The sequence below is a fragment of the Ailuropoda melanoleuca genome, chromosome 7 (assembly GCF_002007445.2).
Source record: "Ailuropoda melanoleuca isolate Jingjing chromosome 7, ASM200744v2, whole genome shotgun sequence".
Taxonomy (NCBI): Eukaryota; Metazoa; Chordata; class Mammalia; order Carnivora; family Ursidae; genus Ailuropoda; species Ailuropoda melanoleuca.
In genome coordinates, this window is record NC_048224.1 from 131,358,396 (window position 1) to 131,385,127 (window position 26,732).

General features: G+C 37.3%; 1 protein-coding gene across 1 annotated transcript in view; it reads left to right on the top strand.

Annotated features, from left to right (window-relative positions):
* The window catches only part of ITGBL1 (integrin subunit beta like 1), a 214,705-nt gene that overhangs the window by 169,782 nt on the left and 18,191 nt on the right, over positions 1-26,732 (top strand). The window contains exon 8 of the mRNA XM_002914850.4: positions 20,274-20,390. Within this exon, the coding sequence (XP_002914896.1) occupies positions 20,274-20,390 (117 nt within the window). The remainder of the gene's footprint in view (positions 1-20,273; positions 20,391-26,732) is intronic.

The following is a 26,732-nucleotide window of genomic DNA, read 5'->3' on the forward strand; positions in this document are numbered from 1 at the left end:
CACACATAAAATAAAAATCATAAAAAAGCATCTTATGATACATTCTTCTCCCCATCCCACATGTTACATACGGGTCCGTTCCTTTCATTTTGATTTGTTTTATTATATAGGACTCCCCTTACACATTAGCCAAACTCACCCAAACTGTAATAGAGGTTTTCTTTACAGTTACAAAATATTTTGAGGTCTGTTCAGTTTCTGTGGAAATTGGGATTCATACTGGAGGCTATTTTTCTCTTCCTTGGGACCATCAGTCTTCATAGAATCCTCCGTTCGATTTAGATTTTGGCCATTCTCCCCCCACCCCATGTTCTGTACAGTACCTAGAATGCTGTCCACATATTTGAATATTAATGATTGTCTTGACAGATAATCAAGTTCTCTACTAACTAATCTACATTAGAACAGTCCTGAGTGAAGGGAACGAAGAGTTCCCCAGGCCCCTACATCTATCTCTTATCCTTGGGTAGCACCAAGACAAAGAAGCTCATTTGTGAGAGTTCAGGGGCAATTTTTAAAGAGTAGTGTAGAAAGAGGATTTTTTTTCCTCCTAGAGATGGCCTACTTACTGCTTTAAGTGACTAAATCAGCAGTCTCCCTCCATTGGGAGTGAATGGCCAATTAGTCAAGCTTTAAGTAAATTAATCCGCCCTTGAAATTCTGTCAGCAGGGGAAATTCAAAATGTGCATCAGAGGTTTTGGCTGGTACTAGATATATCTGCTCCTTTAAAAAAAAATAATACCGTATTTTGGGATTAAGTCCAACCATAGTTTAGGTCATGAAAAGGCTATTGGAAGAATGATCTTAATTAAAATGAATCCTTTTCAAAGTGCTCCTAACTAAAATATTTATGTTATAATTTTAGATTAAATTATATCACATTGTTTACTCACATACGTAAAAACAGGTGTAGATGAGAGACTAGAAGGAAGTTCATTGTCGTATTAACAGTAATTACCCCTTGAGCTGAGTTTAATGGGAATTTTGCTGCCTTCTATTTAGGTATTTTCTCATTATTTACATTGATCCTGTATTGATTTATGATTAGATATTGCTTTGATATTGATACATTTTAGACCACTTGAATTCCAACTTAAAACGTATAAGGCACTCAGTATTTTAATACCTCTGTGTGTGTGTGTGTGTGTGTGTGTGTGTGTGTGAATTTTTAAGTCTTGATTTGGAAGTAAGAGAGTGATTTTTTTAAATAGGGGATAATGGGAGTATACATTAAAAAATACGGTGAATGGGAGTCTTAGGTAGGGGCACAGAAGTGATAATGACTTGCATAAGCACTGAATTCAAGATGCAAATAAGCAGCTGAGATTAAAAAATTATAAAACAGCCTTTAAAACCATGGAGCACATTTTAGATCAGTCAGTATCTGTTAGATCAGAGCCCTGCCAAGGTTCTATTTAAACATTTCGGTGATACCAAAATCAAGCCTCAAGTAGTGATCAAATGTAGGGTTGAGGGAGTGGCAGGCAGTGCTTTTTAGAGGAGGTGAAAACGATTGGTCTTAAAGGGTGACGCGTAGACCTGGGTGAAGTGCTTTTCAGGTGAGCATGTGTATGTCACATGTACATGTGTGCTGAACACAGATGCTGGTGTGATTGCACTTCTTGAGAGGGGAGCGGGAAACAAGGGATGGATAACGGAACTCAGTTTCGTGAGCGCTATCACGAATTAGATCAAGGAGATCTGTCCTCATGTATTTTAGCAGCACTGCGAACATTTTGGGCTGGATGATTCTTGTTATGGGGACTGTCCTGTGCTTTTAAGATGTTTAGCAGCAGCTCTGGTCTCTCCCCACTAACATGCCAATAGCACCTCCAACTCATAATTACACCCAAAAATGCTACCAGACATTTGTCCCCGGGGAAAAGACACATTGATTTATGTGCTTATAAGAAGGTAATAATTTCTGGGGAAAAGACTATCATCCAGAGGCTCTGTAACCTTTTCATATAAAATTTATGACATTCAGCCAAAGAAATAAGAAACAGATCTAAGGAAATAAGTAACAGCCGGTTACTTATGCACAAATGTCCCGGTTGTTGGTTTATCAGATGCAGGTATTAGAATAACTATAACAAACATATTCACAAAAGAACATGGCAAGATGAGTAATTAGACAATATCCAGTTTGTAGCACAGAGCTAAAAAATGGTTTTTGTTCTGTTTTGTTTTGTTTAATTTGGGTTTTTTTTGTTGTTGTTTCTACTTTCGCTCATGGTGGTTTGTTTCCTTGTGTGTGTGCATGTACTGGTCTTCAGTCATGTGTTTATACATGACATATCCTAATTTCTGGAAATCTTGAAGCCTAAATTCAGTGCACTTTTCTTCAGCAAAGATTTGTGTTAGGTTCGCAGAGGATATGACTGATCTTGGGTCTCTCTATCCCTCTTTTCATTTCTGGATTACTCAAGGAATCTCAAGTTCACTTCTCTACGTTTGTTGCTTAAAGCACTGATATTTGCTTTTTGGGTTATCGGGTTTTGGGTTTCTTTTGGGTTTCTTGGAAAATTACATAACTTCCCACAAGCCCAGCAATAGAATACTGTTATAGGTACCATATATGATTTGCTGTTCATATGGCTGGAAACTAAGCTATATACTGTGTACTTCATTGTAATATATTTCAAAATTTCAAAAAGTGAAAATTAATTTTAAAAATCTCATTTAAAATCACACCTCCCCACCAAAAAATAAATAAAATTGAAAACTGAGTGGAGGAGAAACAAGAAAGTAGATTTGGAAGAGAATAAGTTTTGAATGTGTATTAAGTATCCTTCCCACAAAGCAGTTGTCATTTTCCTGCTAAAGAAAAAAGGGATATGCAAATTAAAATTTCCAGTGGAATTAATGCAATATCTCATTACATAACACATCATGGGAAAGCAATCAATTCTTTGGACTCTCAGGCAATCAGATGTATTGAAGCCAAAGATGACTCAAGACAGAAGTAATCAGGGTTCCCCCAGGACTGCTTTTTGTGAGATGTAACATTGTTTAAAGCATCTAATCGCTTAGGCTTTATTTGTTCTCTTTTATTACCTCGTTTCATTCCCTGAATAGCTTTTGCAATAGTGATGTTAACTATTATTGCTAGGACTGATTGAAAAGTCTGTTTCTTTTGATACATCAGGTGAAAGCAAAAGTCATTTCACTGCAGAGCTGATATTGCAATTTCCTGTTACTTCAAGGGAGACATTGCTTTCAAACAATGGCATGAATGTTTTTGACAATTAGCAATTACATGTGATTTTGTTTTGTTTTGTTTTTATTATCCTGTATTCACTTCTTTGATTTTATTGAAGATTTGAATGAGAGAGACACATAAGCATGGTTTAACTCATAATATGAAGGGATTCAAAGTAAGCTCAGTTTCTATTTCAAACAAATGACCATTTATCCTATGTTTTCTAAGTCAGGGAGATGTGAAGGCTTGCACGAATGACCTGCATTTCAAATGACTTTATTTTCTGATTTTTTTTTTCCATTGCCAATCTAAACAGGTAATCGCATGTAATTTGAAGGTTCTTTTTTTTTTTTAAAGCCCTCCTTCTCTTCCCCTTCCCTTAATTAAAAGCATATTTCTCTCTCTTCCTCCACACCATCTGTACACTACCCCTTTGATATTCTTATCAAAATCGAGTGATTCCATTTATTTGGTAGAGTCCCAGGAACATAGAGCACCCTCATTTGTTTGGCCATCATGCAATTTTTCTAGACAGCCAAGTTTAGCTGTGGAAGATTCTATGGGCTCTCCTATGACCAAGTATTTAATTATCTTGAAAGTGAAAAAGATGGTCAAGCAATTTTTTTTCTTGTGCCTTCCCACAGTCTCTGAACTCTTTCTACGACTTTTAACCACATTTTTTTTTTGCCTTTACAGACAATAATCATTAGGGCATAATTTGAGAAATTCTGTATTTCCATAGATCTGGATCATTTATGGACCCAGTAAATGCCATCATTTGGAATTGTGCTTCTATACTTAACTACGTTTACTTCATAGCCAATGGTAGAAAGTTTTTCTCTATCTTACTTTCTCTAGAAAAGAAATTGAATTAAAGGGAGTCACAAGCAGTTGGCTTTCTATTTGTGATGGAGGGCAACAATTTTAAAATCTAAATATAAGTTGAATAAGTTCATATGATTGTTTCTATGTGCATTGCATAGTAATATTCTTAGAGAGAAAAATGCAAGTAATACCGTGGTAACTGCCATTAGAGTCTAAGAAATTATGCAGCCTGACCAGACATATTTGGAACATTTAACCGGAAAACAGGACTGATAGCTACAATTGTTGAAGGTTTGTGAGTGAAATTCTATAGTTACACCTGAGACACCTTAGAGATCATATAGTCTAATAGCTTTGCATAGAGACAAGAAACTGAATTTGTGAAAAGCCTAAGTGACTAATCCAGGCTAGATAAAACCCTTTATTGAAAAATCAACCTTTCCCAACTACACTGTAATGTCACCTCTGTCATAAATCAGGTGGCCTTATATTTTATAGGTCTCTTTCCAGTGCTTTAATTTTGTTCCATTTGTCTACTTATCTAATCTTTTCTTCATCAGCAATATGCTCTTAAATACCATAGCTTTATAAGATGGCTTAAAATCCGGTATTGTAAATTTCTCCACCCATTTTTCTTCTACAACAATGCTTTGGCTATATTCATCCCTTTGCATGTATATACCATTAATGAAACCTGAATACTTAGGGGTGCATTAAATCTATACATCAATTGTTGGAGAATTAACACTACTAAGGTCCTAATTTATTAACGTGGCATGTCATTCCTCCTATTTATATATTCTTTAATTCCACTTAGTAGTTTATAGTTTTCAGTGTAGAGGTCTTGACATCTTTCACAAGTATTCCTATTTTCTGTTTTTTATGTTATTAAAAATTAAACCCTTAAAGAAATTTCAGATCCCAAGTGTTTGTTCCTGCTATATTAAAATGCAACTAAAGTTTTAAATATTAACAACTTGTGTCTTCTGACCTTGATAAATTTACATCTTAATTTTAATGGCTTATATGTAGTTTTTAAAAATTTTCTACTAATATAATCATGCCCTATTTGAATAGTGACAGTGTTATTTCATCCTCTCTTTTTGCTTTTTAATTATTTTTCTTACCTTAGAGCACTATATAACACGTCTGTATGATATTGATTAGAAATAGAGGGGCGCCTGGGTGGCACAGCAGTTAGGCGTCTGCCTTCGGCTCAGGGCGTGATCCTGGCGTTGTGGGATCGAGCCCCATCAGGCTCTTCCGCTATGAGCCTGCTTCTTCCTCTCCCATTCCCCCTGCTTGTGGTTCCCTCTCTTGCTGGCTGTCTCTATCTCTGTCAAATAAATAAATAAAATCTTTAAAAAAAAAAAAAGAAAAAAAGAAATAGAAATAGTGGACATTCTTGTCTTGCTCCCAATCTTCAGGAAAATGTTTTAAATATTTTACTTCTAAATGTTATGTTAGCTACAGATATATTTTAGACTATCATCAAAATAAGAAATTACCTTTTATTCCCTTATTTTTTTTGCATGTATGAGTTTTGAATATTATCAGATATTTAATATGCATGTATTTAGATGATAATGTTTTTTCTATTAAGGTGATGAAATATTTTGATTGACTTTTAAATGTTAAACTAAGTCTTTAATCCTAGATTAAACCCATTTGGATAGGAATCTTTTTGAAAATGGCTGAATTCAAAGTTTATGAGAGAAATTGATTTGTAACATCCTTTTCCTATAATGTCCTTGTGTGATTTTGTTGTCAAGATTATTCTAGCATCATGAAATTTAAATTCTAGACCTTGACCTTTACAAGATATTATTTTAATTCTATAGACTTTTTTCATTTATATTTACCCTATATTTATTTTTCATTTTTCATTTCTTTATTGTAGTGTTTATATTTTGGATCATTTTCCTTGTGTGTGGGGAACTTTTTTCTTTAATATTTCTTCTGATAAGTCTCTTCTGGTCATGACTTCTTTTAATTTTTGTTAGTCTGGAAGTGTTCTCATTTTGTAATCAAATTGGAAGGATATTTGTGTTAGGCATAGAATTGTAATTTGACAGTTTCTTTCTTTCTTTTTTTTAAAGATTTTATTTTTTTGACAGAGAGAGAGAGGGGCAGCAATAGAACACAAGCAGGGGGAGTGGGAGAGGGAGAAGCAGGCTCTCCACGGAGGAGGGATTCCAACAGGTCTCGATCCCAGGACCCTGGGATCATGACCTGAGCCAACAGCAGACGCTCAATGACTGAGCCACCCAGGCGCCCCTGTAATTTGACAGTTTCTTTCAGAATTTTAGAGATGCCATTCCATTTCCAACTGGCTTAAGCATTTTATTTTGGTTGTTCAATGGTCAGTCTTCTTGCCTTTTTTTTTTTTTTTTTTTTTTTTAAGGTAATGCATCTTTTTATCTCTGACTACTTTTAAGACTTTCTCTTTGGCTTTCAGCAACTGACTATGCTGTGTCTCACCTAAGGTTTGTGGCTTTCTTTATATTTATTCTCCTTAAGCTTCATGAAGTTTCTTGAATCTGTAGCTCAAATTCTTTGGGCACTTATATTAGTTTACTAGGGCTGCCATAACAAAGTGCTACCACGTGGGTGGCTTAAATGACAGAAATTTATTTCCTCAGAGTCCAAGAGGCTCTAAGTCCAAGATCAGAGTATCATCAAAGTGGACTTCTTCTGAGGGCCTCTCTCCTCAGCTTGTAAATGATCATATTTTCTGTGTCTACACATGATCTTCCCTTGGTGTGTCTGTTCTAATCTTCTCTTTTATAAAATCAGCAGGATTGAGGCTCACTTGAATGACTTCATTTAACCTTAATTACCTCTTTAAAGATTCTGTCTCCAAATATAGTCACATTCAGAGGTACTGGGGATTATGAATTCAACATATGAACTTTGGGGCAACACAATTCAACCCATTACAGTTCTGTTATTTCTTAAAATAATACTTCTGCCTCATTCTGTCTTTTCTTTCTGGGAACCAATTAGATGGATGAGATATTATTTCCTGTTCAGTAGGTCTCTTATGCTCTTTTTTGCTCATTCTTTTGTTTTCTATGCTTCAGTCTGGGTATTTTCTACTGACCTACTTCCAGTTTACTAATCCTCTCTTCTTCTGTGTCTAATCTACCACTGAATATCTTTATTCAGGTTTTAATTTCATTTACTATATTTTTTAATTCAGAATTTCCATTTATTTTTTTACATATAATTTTCTAGTGATTTTCTCCATTTAGTAATATAATTTTTTGAATATATTAATCATAGTTATTTTAAAGTCCATTACTGACAATTCCAGGTTAGTCACCTCTATCATTTTTGGATCTCTTTCTGTTGTCTATTTTTTCTTTTTGATTTCTGGTCCTTCTGCCCTGTCTCTTGACATACTTGTTATTTTTTGTTGTTATTAAGCATAAATACAGTTTAATAAAATTGGTAGAATTTTGTGAGTGATATTATCCTTCTTGCAGAGATTTTTTTTTTTTCTGGCAGATGTGCAAAGGCAGGTAGATAACCTCAATCCAATTGGAGATGGAAATGACTTCTAAAGTGAAAACTTGGGACATCTATGTGATGTTTATCAATGTCCTCTTTCAAGGTCCCTGAATTCCAATTACTATTTTTCTAGCTAGATGAAAATTCAAGAGCTCTATTTAGTTTATTCATCTTTTAGATGTTGCTTTCTTCTTTCCTTAAAAAGTTTCAGGTCAGAGATGACAAATGCAGGAAGGGGGTTGTATGCATAGAAGGTAGAACTTATTTCCCTATGGTCTTTTTCTTTAGGATTTTGGCCAGTTAAATCAGGCTGTCTTGGCAGCCTTTGACTTAATCTCATATATTGAATTTTTGCTAGTGAATAATTATTGCTGAGGCTAGAGACAAAATGGAGATAGGAATTTCAGGTGCAATAGAAGTTTGTTGAAAACTAATGTCAATATAAAATACCTTTTAAAGAAGTAGCAATACTTAATATAGAAACCATGAGTTATCTGAAATATATTGTTGGCAGGGGAAAAAAAAGAAAGTGGAATTTCATACTGAGATAGAAACATATTAGCAGTGAAAAATGAAATACTATTTCCAATTATATAAGAAATATATAACATAATCTATGTGGGTCTATTTGTGGAAACACTGTGCTACAAACAAATATAGTGGTACTTAGGAAATTCAAACTATTAGTAATATTTAACAAATAGCGTTCTATTTCCATATCTTTAGAGATACTTATTAAGTAGGTATTCCCAATTTTGAAAATTGTTAATCAATAGGTTAAGTTATTCCCTAAATTACAGAGCATATAAGTGGTCAGTATTAAATTCTGTCTCAGGTCTTTCTGAGTCCAGAGCACAAACTCTTAACTCTTATCAAAGATTCCCTTCTTTGGGAGCTTACATCTTGCCATGGCAGTGCATTCCATTATGGACTACTCTGACGGGTAGGATGTTATTTATTACATTATATTAAGCCCTGTTTCCCTGCTACTCTTACCTGTTAATCCTGATTATGCTAACTGTGCTGTAAAATACCAAAGTTAAAGTAAGTTTACTATTTTTATAAATTTTAAGTTTATTGAATTTCTGACATTTTTGGCTGTGCAGTTCCCAGGCTCTGCATATGTTTGACACTGCTTTATTGAATAAATTGGCTAAAATCCTGAATATGTTGTTAAAGAATATTTCCCAAAACTGAATGTAAAATGCGTGGGCAGGTATATGCATAATTATTGATAAGACTTTATTTTTTTTTAATTTAGCTACGTAGATACATTATGTCTAGAGTTTTACTTACATATTTTTAAATTTTAAAATATTTTTATTTTTAAATAATTTCAAACTTAGAAGACTTAGGAATAGTGTAAAGAGCTTTTTTACATGAACCATTTGAGGATAAATTGCTCACGTGGAGTTCTGTCACCTTCAAATTTAAATGTACTTTCCATATACATCTTCATATATGTATACACTTATACGTATACACAATGTTTTATCTAATGTTTTAGGACTTGCAGAAATCAGCATTATTAAATACAGAAGCAAAAAATAATACAAACTGGGGGACCTGGGTGGCTCAGTCAGTTAAGCATCTGCCTTTGGCTCAGGTCATGATCTCAGAGTCCTGGGATCCAGCCCCGCATCAGGCTCCCTGCTCAGAGGGGAGTTTGCCTCTCCATCTTCCTCTCCCCCAGCTTATGCTTTCTCTTGCTTTATCTCTCTCAAATAAAGAATAAAACCTTAAAAAAATACAAACTAAGTTATCAGTAGAAAACATTTCTTTTTGGTTTATTTTTTCTTAATTTTAAAAGCCTACCTTGTTGATGGAAAATGTATTATGTTTTGTGATATGGATCTCATTGTTCAAATTGCTGAATAAATTTCCTAATTATACCTGATGTGGGAAGAAATTTCACACTTCTTTCAAATCAGTTTAATTAGCACTCCTGAAAATTGTATTAAGGAAGTGATATTTTCATTCATACTTTTGATTTTTTTTTTGAGAGTGACAAAAACCAAGAATTTCAAAGTGACTATGGCCTGATTCTATGCTACCCTTCCATTGCCCAAATAAAGTTTATTTTCAAAAGACTTTCCATAAAAACATTTCTCTGATCTGTCAACCACAGCACATGTACTGGTGAATGACATTTGTTGCCTGTGACTATCTTAAGGCATTTTTCCCAAAGTCTTTCATGGTGAATTATAGTTGCATGTGTTTATGTATGACCTAGCATGGAATAATTAAAGTCGATACCAAGAATAGGCTTGAATGTGATAGCATTTATGTTTGCAGAATCCCTAAATCTTGTTTCTGAAACAAGATACTGTCCATTGTCTAGTTAATGGGTTCATCAGCCAGGAAGAAAGAGATTCCTGTTTTAATTGATATTGACCACTTCATGATGGGACACACTAATCAATTACTTAAGCGGCACATTTCCTAACCTCACTCATTGACTGACTTTTTAACCTTAGACCTGCTGCTTGGTTTCTGGCAAATGAGTGTGATATTGCTCCCTAATTTATAGATATTTGTTAGAAAAAAAATGAATCTTGAGTAACTGTTATTTTAGAAATGATCTTAAGGTTGAAATAATGAGATAATCTAATTTAGAGGTCTATAGACAGCCTCTGAGACACTTTGTTCAATATATTGGAAAATCCTTAGAGAAAAGTGACACCTGGTATACCAATTTCCCATTTTCAGTTTTAGACACTGTAGGGCAGACAACAGAAAATTATATTAGTGCTATGTTTGCTTAAATGTCTTCTTTCCTCACATAGTCCATGACTGATTACTTTAATCCTTATGTACTAAGAAAGTACAAACAGAAGAACTGACATTTATCCATGTTTCTAAAAGTCATGAACAACTCTTCCTTGGCTGGTAATTGTGATGTCAATGTGGCTTGAATTATAAGAAGTCTCAGCACCCATTTTGAAATGGGAGGTGAAAGGTGCCTCTTCACTTTCAAATGTCTGATGGAAGATTACTTCATTTTCACACACAAAAATATTTGTACTTAGATGTAATGGTACAGAATATTATAGTTCTCAAGTGTTTAATTCCTTCTCATAGAAATTTCAGGAGAACTTAGGATGCATTTGGCAGGAGTTTTTCTAGTGCAATCAGGTTGCTATGGTAAACCTATTATTTTAGGCAAAAGAGGACTGTGTTAGTAAAGTGCTAATCTCTTTTCTGTTTTATGTGAGCCTCTAATTACTATCTAGCTATTGAGCGTGTACTGCAAGTGTGGTTTTTACCATTTTAAAAAGTGAAAGAAAATAAGGTCGTAGAGAATGCCTGCTGTTAACCACACTGGCAGGTGCACCTGATAATACAGTGCTCTTCTTAGTTAATCTCACTCTGGATCAGGAAATACAGGTGTTTGTTTGTTTGTCTAGAGAAATGGAATAGGAAAGGAACAGATTTTATGTGAGTAATTGAGATGCAAGCCTCCCAACATATTTTCTATTGTAAAAATGTAAATAGTATCTATTGTTTATTGGGCACTAGCCATATATCAGGCCCTGTCATATGTACTTTATATGCATTACAACACTTAGCCTTTGCAATAATCTTGTCATCAATTTTATTACTATTCCTGTCACACAACCATGATAAATTAGGTTTAACTTGGTCTTCCAAGGAATTACATTTAAGAGTGGACATCCCAAGATTAGAATCTAGATTTATTTAAGGTCAGAGCCCATGCTTTTAGTTGTATCGGTGCCATAAAATGTATTTCCCTTTCTCTTTACCTTACTGACATTTAACAAACACTTTGAGACTCATTCCCAGGTCACCTTTACCAGGAACTTTTTCTAACCCTGCCAGGTGTGTGTGCTCCTGTGTATTCCTTTATTCTCTCCACCGTTAAAAGTTTTTAAATGTCCTTAATTTTGTATCTTCAGTATCTAACATAATCCTTAATCCATAGTTGATATTCAAAATGTGTCTGTTTGAGTGAATGAGGGGGTGATGAAATTGATGCAGATATTCGAGGCTGATGAGCCCAGTTGCATCTATTCTTGAGCAAGAACATGTGTTTTCTATGTGGTGTAGTTTGAAGGAGGTGAGAATAAGTCTCCACCTAAACCCCTCAAATGGGAAATGATTTGTGTGTGTGGCTGTGTGCTGTGTTTTCAGTTATGGTTTCTGGAGATGTTTTCAGTCTAGTCCATACATCTACCATGTGGTATCTGAAAATTCCATGTTTGTACCCCTTCACAAATGCACAAGTGTATTTCTAGTGGTGATGGAAAAGATTCAGTTGGTCATTAACACCTAATGAAGCATGGATTTACCCGATTCATTCATGAAGGGACTCTTCCCTAACTGTTAATCCATGAAATTAGAGATAGCATCTGTCTTGTTTATCTTAGTATCTCCTCATCTAGCATATAGTAACTAGTCCCGGATGATTTGAAGGCTGTGCCCTGTGGAGATGACACCTTAAAAAGGGAAGTTTGAAGAGAAAATAGAAGGAGAAGGCAAAGTCTAAAGAGTGAGAGATTTGTTACGTTTAAGATTGTGTAAGAAAAGGAATCCAAGAAGAAAAGAAATACCCCAAAGAAAGAGGGAGGGAACAAGTATGGTGTGTATGTGTGTGTATGTGTATGTATGAGAGAGAGGGGTGGGGGAGGTTGGTTGGGGGACAAAGGACTAGAGGAGGAATAGGAGGGGAAGAAAGAAGGAAAGGAGGAAGAGATATATAGCCTGAAAAACAAATGTCACCTTCACCTTCACAATTTCACATCATTAGCCTTATATTAGTTTTGGAAAACTAGCTTGTATAAGAGATGACTACCTTTTCTTCAGGTAATGCTTACAGATACAGCTCCATTTTCATTAGGAGTCACCCAAGCATCCCTAACTATTAAAAAGTATAATCAACGATAGTTCTAGAAATGATGGAGGAACGAGTTAACCTTTCCATCCCCTCACTCATTCTGTGACCTTGAGAGTTGACCTGTGGATCCCTTTTCATTGTGTGACCTGAAGAAAGTCACATGATATCTCACTCCCAGAGTTCATTTTCCTCATCCATAAATTGTAGGGCTAGTTGGACTTGATCGACCTCCATGATTTTCCATCTCTAACACTCTCCAATTTTATGAAATAATTAAATGTATATTTCTACCATAACTGTGCTCTGGCAGTTAATAAGGATAAAAACTAGTGAAATTAATCAATAAGGCTGGGGGTTTTGTTTCAAATTTTTTATTTAAATTCCAGTTAGTTGACATAGAGTGCAATATTAGTTTCAGGTGTACAATGTAGTGATTCATCACCTATATACGACACCCAGTGTCCATCACAATAAGTGTCCCTTTAATACCCGTCACCCTAGCGCATCCCCCCCCAACTACCCCTCCAGCAACCCTCAGTCTCTATAGTTAGGAGTCTCTTTTATAGTTTGCCTCCCTCTCTTTCCCCCCCTATTTTCATTTGTTTTGTTTCTTCAATTTCACATATGATGAAATCAGGGTATTTGTCTTTCTCTGACTGGTTTATTTCGCTTAGCATAATACACTGTAGCTCTATCCACATCATTGCAAATGGCAAGATTTCATTCGTTTTAATCTTTCATTTGCTAAAAATATAAGTGAGGCAGTCTACCTTTTATAAAGGTATCAATGCTCTTTTATTTCATGTTATAATTTAGTAGTACAGAGTTACCCTGTATGTAGCATGACAGTCCTACTTAGTCCTACTTCTTAGTATTAAAACAACGTTATTTTATTTGCATATACCTTGAAGCATCTTGTAAGCAAAACCCAAAACACCATAAATGAGGGTTTTTCTAGGCTATATCACGTAAAACCTTATTAACTTAAAAATTTCAGAATTTTCAAGTATTTTAGTGAACCAGGTGACTTGCCTTCAAAGTATAATTATTTTAAATTTGCAGTTTATTTCCATGAGATTTACTAAGTGATATAAATAATTTACTATTGATAATGGTCATTGTGTATTATTTCTATTGTGAATGATCCATTTTTGTCCTTGGTGTATTTTTCTTGTGGGTATACATTATTGGTTATTTATATATGAGCTTATATATATAGTCATTTCTTATTATCTGTTTTATTTGTGCAAATATTTTTGTCTCAGTTTATTATTTATGTGTCAGTCTTGCTTACATTATTTTTTGTTTTAAATATTGTTTTGTTTTTAATTATTGTTTATGGTCAAACGTGTTGATTTTTTTTTTATGTTTCTGGTTCATTGTCACGTTTTGAATGCTTTTCTANCATTATTTTTTGTTTTAAATATTGTTTTGTTTTTAATTATTGTTTATGGTCAAACGTGTTGATTTTTTTTTTTTATGTTTCTGGTTCATTGTCATGTTTTGAATGCTTTCCTACCCGAAGGTTATGAAAATTCCCACCGACATTCCTGTCCAGTATTTTATGTTTTAAACTTTTACATTTAAATGTTCAGTATATTGGCAGTTTATTTAGTTGTAATGAATGAGTTAAGTAAAGGGACTGATTTTTTTTTTTTTGCAACATAGCTCACTGGTTATACAACCTTGTTTCATGAATAATCCACTATGCCCAGGAAAGTATATACCATATTAATTATAACATTATGAATCATTGTAAAGTAATCACACACCAAACCTTCACCCAGGTGCAAAAGTAGAATAATGCCAGGATCCCAAGAGCTCCCACTTGCCCCTCCTCAATGACCACATACACCCTCCTCTGAAAAGATAACCATTATTCTCACTTTGAAGGTGTTCTATGCCTTTCTTTAAGGTTTTCCAACTACATATATATTCCCAAACCCTATGGTGTTTAGACTTGTCTGCTTTGAAATATTTCAAACAATAATGTGTCATTTTGTGGCTGACTTCTTGCACTCTATATTATGTTCTCAAGATTTAGGCATGATGTGGCAAGTGCTCCCTTCACTCTAATGTAGTGCTCCACTTAAGAATATAACTGAGATTTATATATTCTGCTATCGAAGAACATTTAAGTCCCTTTTGAGACTATTAGGAATAGCATTGTTATGATTGTTCTGGAACATCTTCCAGTACAAACAAGTATACTTTTCTCCAGCGAATATGACCAAGAATTGAATTGCTGGTTCATAGACTATGCATATTGACTTTACTAGATAATGCTAAGCAGGATTCCAAAATATGCTACCAATTTATATTTCCACCAGTTGTAAAATATATCCCCTGTGTTTCCAGACCATTTCCAAAACTTGTTATGGTCAGTTGTTAAATGTTTGCTAATCTGATTGGTTGGGGATGGAATGTCATTATGGTTTTGGTTTGCATTTCCCATATGATTAAGAAGGGAGTATCTTTTCAAATGTCTATGGACCATATGAATTTTATATTAAAAAATATTAAAAATGTTTGACCATTCAGTTTCATAATAAGAATAGTAAATTTTGCCAATAATGCTGAAAACAATTAAGTGTGTGATATTCAGAAATATCATTCTCCAACACTTTTATTTGGAGTTGATACCTAGTGAAATGAAATAAGCTATACGGGATAGCAGAAATTACAGACTTACATAACTTTTGTTTAGGCTTCTACTCCCATATCTAATCAATTGCTTCACACAAAACAGATTCTTCATATTTGCTGAATTTCATATGAGAAATATTTTAGAGTAAGTGCATTAGGGTTTTAAATTTTAACCTGGTACTTACAGAAAATTGTACTCCAAGGCAAACATATGCACGTTTGGAAGACGTTTAGCTCTTTTAGTGAGTGTAAGAAAGTTTAAATTAAAAATGATATTTAAAGTGAGGTATATTTTATTTGCTAAAATGACTAGTTGTACATAGCACTATATACCGCACTTTGTCAGTCTTGACTTAGAGATTTTCTGTATTTTATGAAAGTGTCAAATTTGAAACATTTAAGTAAAATCTTTTTAAATCAGAACTTCTAGGTATCTGCCTTAGTTTATGACTCTTTGCTAATGTATAAGCCTTAAAATCATAGGGATTGCAGTCCCTTATAAAATGGTGTCATTGGACTGACTTTTGTGCGTGCTTAAAGATTATCTGCTTTTTAAAAATTTAATAGGAATGGACAGACTCAGTGTAAAGTTCATGAAAGTTTTGGTTAGATGATACTGATGATGTTGACTGAAGTAATTTCTTAGGTATTTATTTCTGTCCTCTCCATCTGTTCCTGAATTATCTTTTCAAAAATTACTTGTCTCATTTGTATTTCTTTGAGTATATCTTTCTTTAGATTTTCCTCTCAATTTGTTAAATAAAATGGCACTTATTAGGGCTAGACATGCAAACTTCCATTAGCCTTCATTCTTACTTATGTGAATATTGACAGTCATTTGAGAAGCCACATTTATAGCTCACAACACTAAAACAGTCACAGAAATAATAATATTTAGCAAATAAAGAAAAGAGATTGGATTCAATTTCTTATTTAAAAAAAAAAAACAGCAACGATAAATCCGTATGTCAGTGTTTCCTACTCCCTCAACAGAGAACTTTGCTGGCTGCCAACAGGACACAAATCTCACTGTCAGCCTGGACGACAAAGAGTTCAGTATTTGTGGTCAGATTCAAGCATGTACTTATCCAGTATAAGGTTTGCATTCAGTGATCTAGTGGTGTGAACAAATTACTGAGATCAGAAAGAAAGAACAAGTGTTCCAGGTAACCTAATAGGGATGACAAGGAAGGTTTCATAGAGGAGAGGAGATCTGAGCTGGCTGTTGAACAGTGGCTCGGATTGTAGAAAGTGGTAGAACTCACAGCAGAGAGAAGAAATGGAATAAAAAGCAAAGTCTCTGAACATGAGACTCTGTTGAGGAGCTTGATCTCTGCCTTGAAGGTCTCTGTGGGACTATCACATGAAAGGCAATTACATAATCACAGACATGTTTTAAGAAAGTGGATCTCGGGGAAAGGTGGGATGGGGTAACTGGGTGATGGACATTAAGGAGGGCATGTGATGTGATGAGCACTGGGTGTTATATAAGGCTGATGAATCATTGAACTCTACACCTGAAACTTAGAATACATTGTATGTTAATTCATTGAATTTAAATTTAAAAAAGTGGATCTCATGAAATTTCAAATTGGAAGGAGAAGAATAGTTCATTAAAAGAAGGAAGGAATCAACTATGTCATCGGGTGTTTTTAAGATTTGGTGACAGATCAAATGATGGTGACCTTCTCCTGATAACAGGACATAGGAAGAGAAGTACATTTATAAATAAAGATGATGAGCTTGCTGTGGGACAGATTTTATTGATGTAACTGTGAGAAACACAAATGAAGGCTTTTTGGCAATTGGAAAGGTGTGTGTATTCTGGCAGAGACAAGCAATTCTAAATTCAAGTTCTACCATTAAAGGTCATGTGTTGTGGGAATATTATTACTAAACCATTCACGTACGGTTATTGTTTGGTGCATCTGTTCGATAAATACTGATCCAAACATCATGAGGACACATGAGAAGGCAGTTGATTCTACTGAGTAGGAGGGTGCAAGCATCACGGATTTGGTGAAATTTACTTTGGATCTTGAAAGATGAGTAGAAATTTACTGGAAAAGTACATGTCTTGGTAGTGACTAAAGTTGTGAACTAAGACAGCAAAATAATGCTCTTTAAACTGTGGACTGCATGAAAAGTTTACTCTTCTTTACCTTTCTAAACATAATACATTAGTCTGTCTTGATTTATGATTTTTTGTCTTTCTGTATGGAGCTACTATAGCCTATAAACTGTATTAGAGCTATATCTATAAAGTAATTCAGCTAATTGTTGGCTTGATATAGCTTTTTATTTTTTTTATTTTTTTTTTAAAGATTTTATTTATTTATTTGACAGTGAGAGAGACAGCTAGTGAGAGAGGGAACACAAGCAGGGGGAGTAGGAGAGGAAGAAGCAGTCTCCCAACGGAGGAGCCTGATGCGGGGCTCGATCCCAGAATGCCGGGATCCCGGCCTGAGCCGAAGGCAGACGCTTAATGACTGTGCCACCCAGGCGCCCCTTAATATAGCTTTTTAAAACTCCGATGGATACATGACCAAAAGAAACCCCCCAAAAACAAAAAAACACACCCAAAATTGCAAAGTGGTTAATTATACTCTGATATTTGAAAAAGATACATGAATTACAATCTACTAGGGGGAAAAAATGGACCTAGGACCAAATATGAACACTTTGAAATCTAACTTTATAGAAGAAACACAAGACAAACTATCCATGATGAAAACAATGAAATGTAGATATCTGAACACATATGCTGCCATTTATTTATTTATTTATTTATTTATTTATTTATTTATTAGAGAGAAGGTGAGAGAGAGCATGAGAGTAAGCAGCTAGGAGGGACAGAGGGAGAGAGAGAATCCCAAGCAGGCTCCACGCCCAGCACAGAGCCCAACGTGGGGCTTGATCTCACAACCCTGAGATCATGACCTGAGCTGAAATCAAGAGTCGGACGCTTAACTGACTGCACCACCTAGGTGACCCCATGTGCTGGTATTTGGACCATCTTTTCCAAGGCACAGAAACCAATAATGCATATCCAGGAAAATTCCTGAATGCCTTAAAATGTTAGTAAAATTGTCACCATAAACACATACACCCTTAAACTTAAAAATCTATGTTGACTTGATAACCAGGACTGCATTCCCTCTTACAAATATTGTGGTTGATGTTTCCCATATCTGTCCATGAAGGACTAGTTAACCATACACGGTTGCGCTGCTCTAACTATGGTGCATAGTTAGTCTCTGTGTCTCCACAGTCCGGATTTTTGTTGTCATTCACACACACACACACACACACGCACACACACACACACACACCATGATGAGGGCGAGTATGTTTATGGACACCAGAAGGTCACTGGGGCTCAGAAAAATGGGTTCCAGCACCAAACCTGCTACTGTCTACCTCTCTGGCCTTAGATCAGTCAGCCTCAGCTTGGTTGGGTTTCCTTTTCTATTAAATACACTGTGGGAAGTCATGGATCCTCCTGACATTTTACAAAAAATAAATGTGTGCTGGCATATTTTTCCAAGGAGAGATCTGAGGTCTACCAGTTAGACTTCTTGTCTGTGAACAACAGAGACCAACTTCATTAACTGGGATAAAGAAGGATTTTATGAGAAGGGTCTAGGTGCAGAGAGCAAGCATGGACAACCAGGTCATGCGGCACCCGGGGCAGCCAGGCCCTGCTAACACTCGCCCCTGCTGCCATTACTTTTGACTGTGTGCCGAGCTCCTCTGCTCCTGGACACTCACTGCTCTTGCTCCTCTGCCATAGACCCTGTGTCTTTGCTTTCACCCTCAAGAAGCAAAGCCCTGGCCAAGAGTGTCTGCTGGGTCCCTCCTCTGTCTGCCAGGGTATAGGAAGAGGGACTATCACCGGGGAAGGAGAGGGACTCTGCCTCCCGCCGAACTTGGGCCTGTCTCCAAGTGGGAAGAGAGACCAGCTGAAGAGCAGCCAGAACCACACTATCTATTGCAATATCTTTCACCAGATTCTCAAAGGGACAGTGACCCTACCACTTCTGCCAGAAAAGATTATGAATCACTGCATTAGATTATCTTTAATTACAGCTCTGAAATTATATGATTCTAAATACTAATTTTCCTTTCTTCCATCATCTACCAACTCAGAATTTCTTTAACAAGATACAAATGCAGCACCAGAATGACTAACAGCATTGCAGGGTCAGCCCCAAAGCATCTTATGATCATTTCAGTGGGTGTGTAATTATGATGGTTGGGCTAATGACAGAGAGTAACAGATGTCTCAGGGTAGTCACCCAGATGAATGTCTGCCAAGCCAGCGCCAATTCCTCAGGCAAAAGGAATTTTCTTTCTCATAGCCTCGTGGTGCTGCGTTGGGTATGTTAAGATGCAGTCTGCATTCATGGTTAGGTGCACAAACTTTAAGGTTAATGAGGATGGATATAAATTCTTGAATCTATTCCTTATGAGCTGGTTCACCGTGGAAAGGAGCTTGGCCTCGGTATGTCTCTGTTTCCTGTTTCGTAAAATGATAGTGATAATGCTAGTCAGTGAATGAAATGGTGAAAACAAAATGATGGAATTGAAAGAATTATAATGTTTGGCACAGAGTTACAGCCCAAGAAATAATGATGACAGCCATAATGATAATAGTTAAGTAATTCCCAAATTGTGAACCAAACTCATTCCAAAAAGTGCTAATACTTTAAAATTTTAAGTCAAGAATAATAAAGGCATTTAGGCCATGCACTTTGATATGCATTCCATGGTAAAATGAGTTCTATAAATTATAAAATTGGCACCCATAGTCATAAAACATTGCCTTGAAATGTATCTATGAGCATTTTTTTCTTATGTGGCAGACAGATCCAAAATACAAATATATAAAAATATTTTTAAAATGACATTATACACAGTTATGTCAAAATATATACAATTTGGTATCACCCGAAGTTAAATATGAAATACCCAGAGGGTTTCATAACTGAATTAGTCTTCGGAAATGAATGAAACAAGTGTCACTCCAGCCCCCCTCTTCTCCCCCGCCCCGCCAGCCCCCGTGGCTCTTGTGCTTGGTGTTCAGCTTACCGGAGGCAGGTAAGAACAGTTATTTGCCGAACTATTACCAGGCGCCACGTGGAAGGGCTTCACCGTGTGCTTGTGTGCTTGGAAAGCCCAGCCGATTCCGGGACTCTCTAAGCCGTGTGCTCTCCCTGTGCGTTTTGCAGGTAAATGTGAATGCGGCAAGTGCACCTGTTACCCTCCGGGAGACCGCAGGGTGTACGGCAAGACGTGCGAGTGCGATGACCGCCGCTGTGAAGGCCTAGACGGCACCGTCTGTGGGGGTGAGTGCTCCTCGCGTTCTCTGCCGCCTGCTGCCCACCTGCAGCCGTGTGGCCTGCCTTTCTCCTCATGTTGCTTCTGCTGCTGCTTTTCTTCTTCTTTTTTTAAAGGAAACTCTGGGGCACCTGGGTGGCTCAGTTCGTTGGACCTCTGTCTCTTGGTTTCGGCTCCAGTCATGATCTCAGGGTCCTGAGATGGAGCCCTGCATTGGGCTTCTCGCTCAGTGGGGAGTCGGCTTGGGATCCTGTCTGTCTGTCTGTCTCTCTCTCTCTCTGCCCCTCCCCCACACTCATGCATAAGCTCCCTCTCAAATAAATCAAAATCTTTTAAAAAAAAGAAAAAGGAAACTCTGTTAAAAAGAAGATAAACTTAAAGCAATATACAATTAGACCTGAAAGCATTATATAATTAGGTTTGCAATGATCTTTATCTTCTTGGACCCTTGATTTAGGGCTATGTGAAAATACACAGTATACTGGTGACAAAAGGTTGCTGAGATTATACTAGGTCCTGTGAAGATAGTGACAGGTCTTGCTGTTGAAAATGATGTTTATTGTTCTGCTAATAAAAACTGGTGGGGGAAGGACACATACCTACCAACGTGAAAAAAAGCAGTACGATTACACTCAAAATTTACTTACAAAATCACAAAAAATAGACACTCCATTTCTATGATGGCTCAGAGACCCAACAGGAGTTCTGCCAGGAAAGAAAAACAAAAACAAAAACAAAAACTGCAGAGGGCCATTGAGACAGAAAGAGGTCAGGCAGCACAAATAAGAGTCCCGAGGCTGAATGTGACAATGTTTGCCGAACTCCATCCAGCCGAGGGGATGCGCCGCCATCATGCTCCTGTTTTAGTCTCGCGAGACTTCATGGGGCCGAGGTGATGCATGCCGCGGGCAGCTCCGTGCAGCTCTCCGGTTCAGTCCCAGTGAACTGGGCGTGCAAGCCTACTAAAAGACTCTCTCTTCAGATAACGTTCGTAATGTAATTGGGTGCTGTTATTGGTAAAAAATAAAAATGCACATCCAACTTACGGAAAGCAGGGACGCCATCTGTCTCACATCCAGGCATGTCTCTGTTCATTCTCCAATTATAAAACACTGGCCATTTGAGCAAACTGGCTTTTTTCTTCCCTTTCTCCGGGAGTCAAGGGAAAAGACACCCCCCCTTTTTTTAGTAGGCCTTTTGTCAGGTGTCTGTCTCCCACAGCCCTGAGAGATTGCTCCTGCTTTCTTCAGGTCAGAGATGGAACAGAGAGTGGGGTTGGAGGTATTAATGTCCCATAACTAAAAAGTGGCAGACCCAGGATTTGCGCTCTGACGTTCAGTTCACAGACCTTTCTCGGTACTGCAGTTTTCCCAGGGTGACATCAAACTGTTTTGACTTTTTGTCATTATTCTTTCTGGTTTGGATTTTTTCTTCACTGGTAGTTACCACAAATATCTAAGTAGATTATAGTCTTTTTTCTTTTCTTTTCTTTTCTTTTGCAGTAAGTGCCTTTATGTTTACCAACTCATTTAATTCTTACAGCAATGCCAATAGCCCACCTGGCACCTGAAAAGAACCACAGACATGTCTTTGCTCTTACGAGCATCATCATGTCTCTCTCATGGAGCGTCTACCTCACCTGGGTCTCCTCGCCCATCTGCCTTGGTATCTTGGTTGAAATGATTGATATGATAGAAAACTGTTACATCTACATCTAAATTATATATGCCCTTCTCCCCAGTGAATCTCTCTCTCTCTTTGGGGAGGAACTCAAAGAGGACAACAAATCTGTTGCTCCGTGCTGGATGAGATCAAACATTTACTAGGTAACCGAAGAATATCTCACAAAAGAATAATTTTTTTAGACTAATTCTTGATTCTGCTTGTCTACACTTTGTATCTTGTCCATCTACCCAGAGTTATTGTGCTCCAGGGGGAACTGATTTCCACTAGCCAAACTAGTAAAAGACCAATGTATAAACCAGAAAAACCAGTTATTTTGATATACAATGAGAAATATAAGCATACCAGAGACTAGAACCCATTGTAGAGAAACTCTGTGGAAGTAAGATTCTGAGATAAGGATTTTAATGCAAGTCATTTATTAGAAAGGTGAAGGAGATTTTGGTAGGAGAGCGGGAAAGGGGAGGCAGTCAGTTATGATTATGCTATCAATCCCATTACTGCTCTGGTCAACTGGAGCTTCACCGGAGGACAGGAGGTGAAACTCTGGAAGCCCAGGTAAAGCATGTAATTTAGCCATCAGTCGTTGATTGAGGACTGCTTCTAGGAGGCATTAGCTCCCCTCTCACACCCAGCATGCCTCAAAGGTACACACGTGATCTCAGAGCAGGCTTCACTGGCTGGCCAGGACCTTGGGGCCGAGAACTCCAGCCGACGCCAGGTGGAGGTCCCCAGAACAGTACGGACAATATTGGTGGGCACAATATCATCTGCCAAAGGATTACCACTCTCATGCCCGGTGATCTGAGTATCTCCTCTGGATGGTATGGCAGACACACCAGCACGATCTCACTCTTTAATGCTGTCTAGATTTTGCCAACCATCCAATCCAACCCTTCCTTAGACAGGATGTAACACAGTAGATGACGTGATAGCTACGGACATGCAGACAACACCTTATTCTCCTGCTGTAGCCTTGCTTACAATTTGGGAGATCCTTAGTCACACAGTGAAAATTAATTCACTGGGGTTGATCTTACCGAATAGAGATGGTATCATGGAACTTAATTATCAGAGGACAAAGGCATTTTCAAGTTTGGGGAGAACGTTGCTCCTGCTCCTGTGTGCTCGAGAAAGGCCCAGCCCTGCGAGCTGCGGACAGATAGCAGCCAGATATGCATAACCTCTTTGATCACTATAATGGGATGCATTCCCTCAGTGCTTTTTCTTAAATCTTAGCAACCAGCTCTTAAAAAATCACTTATGCATTTAATTTCATATTCTAAATTTTATTAAAAAGATTTTATTGACCAAAGATCTTTGAATACTTTTCAAGTATGTAAAGGGGAAAAGTCTTGGGAATTTTCCTAAAAAAATATCTTATGTTATGCATAATTTCACTTTAATAGTTGAATAATGTCCTTGAGAGATTTGGGGTTAGGATGATACTAGTATTTTAAAAGATTGTCTATAGGTAACAATGATTTGTTTCTCTTACTCCCTTCTGCTTCATCAAAGCTGCTTGAGCTGACCAGCTCAGGTGACCGGGCAAGCCATTCAATTCTGCCCCTTGTTCCTCACTGGGGCTGATGCCCACGTCTTTACGTGTTCTAGGCAATATGTTTTTTGCTTTTCTTGTCATTTACTTATGGCTCTTTACTCCTGATGGTCATTCCTATTGCTTGGGGAGGGATAGTTCCAGGAGGGAGAGGGAGAGCTGTCCCCATCAATGGCCTACTCACGTTTATCCTAGGTAACATACAGCTAGAAAAGCTACAGATAACATACACACACACTCTGTTTAGTATTCCTCAGCAAGATACTGTCTGTTCTTATTTGTGGTAATTATAGTCTATAAAGTGGCTGTGAATACTGAATTAGCAAATACTGAATCATTGTTTCTAAGAGAAATATGGGGTCATGTTCCTGCCTCTAGTCAGAGGATTTTCATGAACACATCAATACATGCCCTTATATTATGTATGTTTCTGTCTAAAGACACCTCGTGTAATATACAGTTGATTTGTTAATATTGAACTCTTGGCCAGCAGCCCTGTAACTCATACCTGAAGGGAGATTATGTAGCAGATGATTTCTCTGGAAGACACATGACAGCCTTTTTGCACTTAGGTACACAAGGCAGCACCTCGGCACTATATCTTAGGGGCTGTCTTAAATATCAGCATCATCAGCAAAAAGCACAAAAATGTGAAAAGTAGGGCACTAAATATACTGCAGAAATCACACTTGTTTGCAGTGTAAGCGCTGAAACAAGAGGCAGAGGGTGGTCTTCCTGACCCGTAGCTGACAACGTGAGCCATTCTGCCCGTGTGCCCCAATGACCTGGAAAACTCTAATGACTATTGATCTCAGGGATACAAATACATTTTAGTGAGTAAGCAAATTCTCAAATACGGAATTCGCAAATAATGAGAATCAGCTGTAATTCATGTTCTCACTGGGAACATTACCTCCCCCCATAGCTTTGCACTTGGGCTCAAAGTGTGATTTCTTTAGGCCAACTAATAAAGGTACTGTGATTTTAATTTGTTTATTTTCTGAGCACTGTTTTAAGGGAGGAATTACTTGAGGCTTCATTATTGTACTCTTGAATTTCATCTGTGTCTCAGCTGTTCTCTGGAAAGAAAATATAAGAGACATGCCATTAATTAACATGTTTTAATCTACAGTAACTTTAGGATTAAAGTATACAGCATGCTAAACCAAATGATGAGGAGATCACAAGTTCCTCCACTTCCCATGAACCTTTATGTAAATGTACTTTAATACTTAGAAATATAGGGGTGCCTGGGTGGCACAGTCGTTAAGTGTCTGCCTTTGGCTCGGGGAATGATCCTGGCGTTCTGGGATCGAGCCCCACATCAGGCTTTGAGCCTGCTTTGAGCCTGCTTCTTCCTCTCCCACTCCCCCTGCTTGTGTTCCCTCTCTCGCTGTCTCTGTCAAATAAATAAATAATCTTAAAAAAAAAAATACTTAGAAATATAAATGGGAATATAGTACAGTAGTTAAGGATGCAGATGGAAGGGTTTCCCCCCCCAGCCCTGGCTCTGCCACTTACTAACATTATTTGAGATAATTTACATAACCTTCATTTCTCACCTATAAAATGATGATCATAATATATTTCTCTTACAGGGTTACTGTAGGATTAGATGAGTTAATGCATATAAAGTAAGTACCCAGCATATAAGTATCATACACACATGACATACATAATATATATGACATGCGTGTATACACACACACACACATGTTAGATGTTATTATTACCAGTATATATACATATAAAGAGAGTGACAGACATAACAAAGGCAGAATTTTATCCTGTGGACTACTGTGAACTCTATGGGATGTATAACAGGGTTCCATGTTTGCTTTTGAATTCCTTTTGTAACAACAGTTTATTATTCAGAACTGTGACTTTCTGGTGTTCAGTTTTAGATGGAATGAGTGTTTTCTCCTGTTTCTTTTTTGCATAAAGCAGTCTCTCTCCTCACACTTGACAGTGAGCTTCCAAATCCAAGTGGCTGCCGTGCATCTCAGAAATATTTTTAGTGGCTCTTACTCAGCAGTGCCCCTTCTGTGGGGGATCTTCTCGTAGATTCCCCCAAGCATGGAATAGCACATTAAGAAGACAGTGGCCAGTGGGGTTCCTCAAGCCACAGTATGCATCCCCAATGCTTCTGTATTTCTCAGTGTATCTAAAAATATCCTTTATTGTAAGAAAACCCCTTTTCTTATTTAGTAATACCTTATCATGCACATAGCCCATAATAATAATTACATCAGCAAGTACTCATGGCATACTTATTCCCTGTAAAGCCCTGCTCGGCCCCTCAAGCACACACATTCCCTTAGATATTTTTCATCTCCTTGATGCCATTCTCTCTGAACTATATGCTTAGAGCATTCCTCTTGGTTCAGTGTTAAACCCGTGGAAACTCGCTCTACCTCCAGCCATTGCACAGAACTGACTCTCCCTGAGGTTACTGATAAATCCTAGCTTCCCAAATCCTGGGTGATCCTCAGTTCTCATTCCAGATGACCACATTAAGACACAGGGGTTGTAGTTTCTCTGAAACCCCCATGAAATGGTCTCCCCTCTGGGCCTCAGAAACACCTGTCCCACCCGTTTCTTCTCCCACCCCTCTTATAACCACTTCATTTCTTTTCGTTGTTCCTCTCCCAGAGCCTACCCATAAATCTCAGTATTTCCCTTGAAATGGCTTCTGGATGTCTTTCTGCTGTTTGTTGTCCTCGTCGCCTCAGTCACTCCCACATTCATCCCCAGGTCAGTCTCTCAAGATGGTTTCTTAGCTCTGTTCTCCTTAGCTTCAGACTCTTCCTTCCAAATTCTAATGAAATATTTCATACGGAAATTCTTCCAACTTCTGCTTGGTTGAAACCGAAGTTATCATTTATTTCTTCGTTAATTCAGCAAATACATACGGAGCCTCTGCCCTGGAGATCCGGTGGTGAATCTGTGGAGCTTACAATTATGGTTGGAGGGTGGACGTTGACAGAGGGATGACAATGAGCCGGAAGTGCTGAAAGGAGAACCGCTAGTTCAATGAGAACACATGTAATTGGGGGATTTAACCCAGACCCTTATGCCCGCACATCTGGGTAACACTCTTTGATGCATA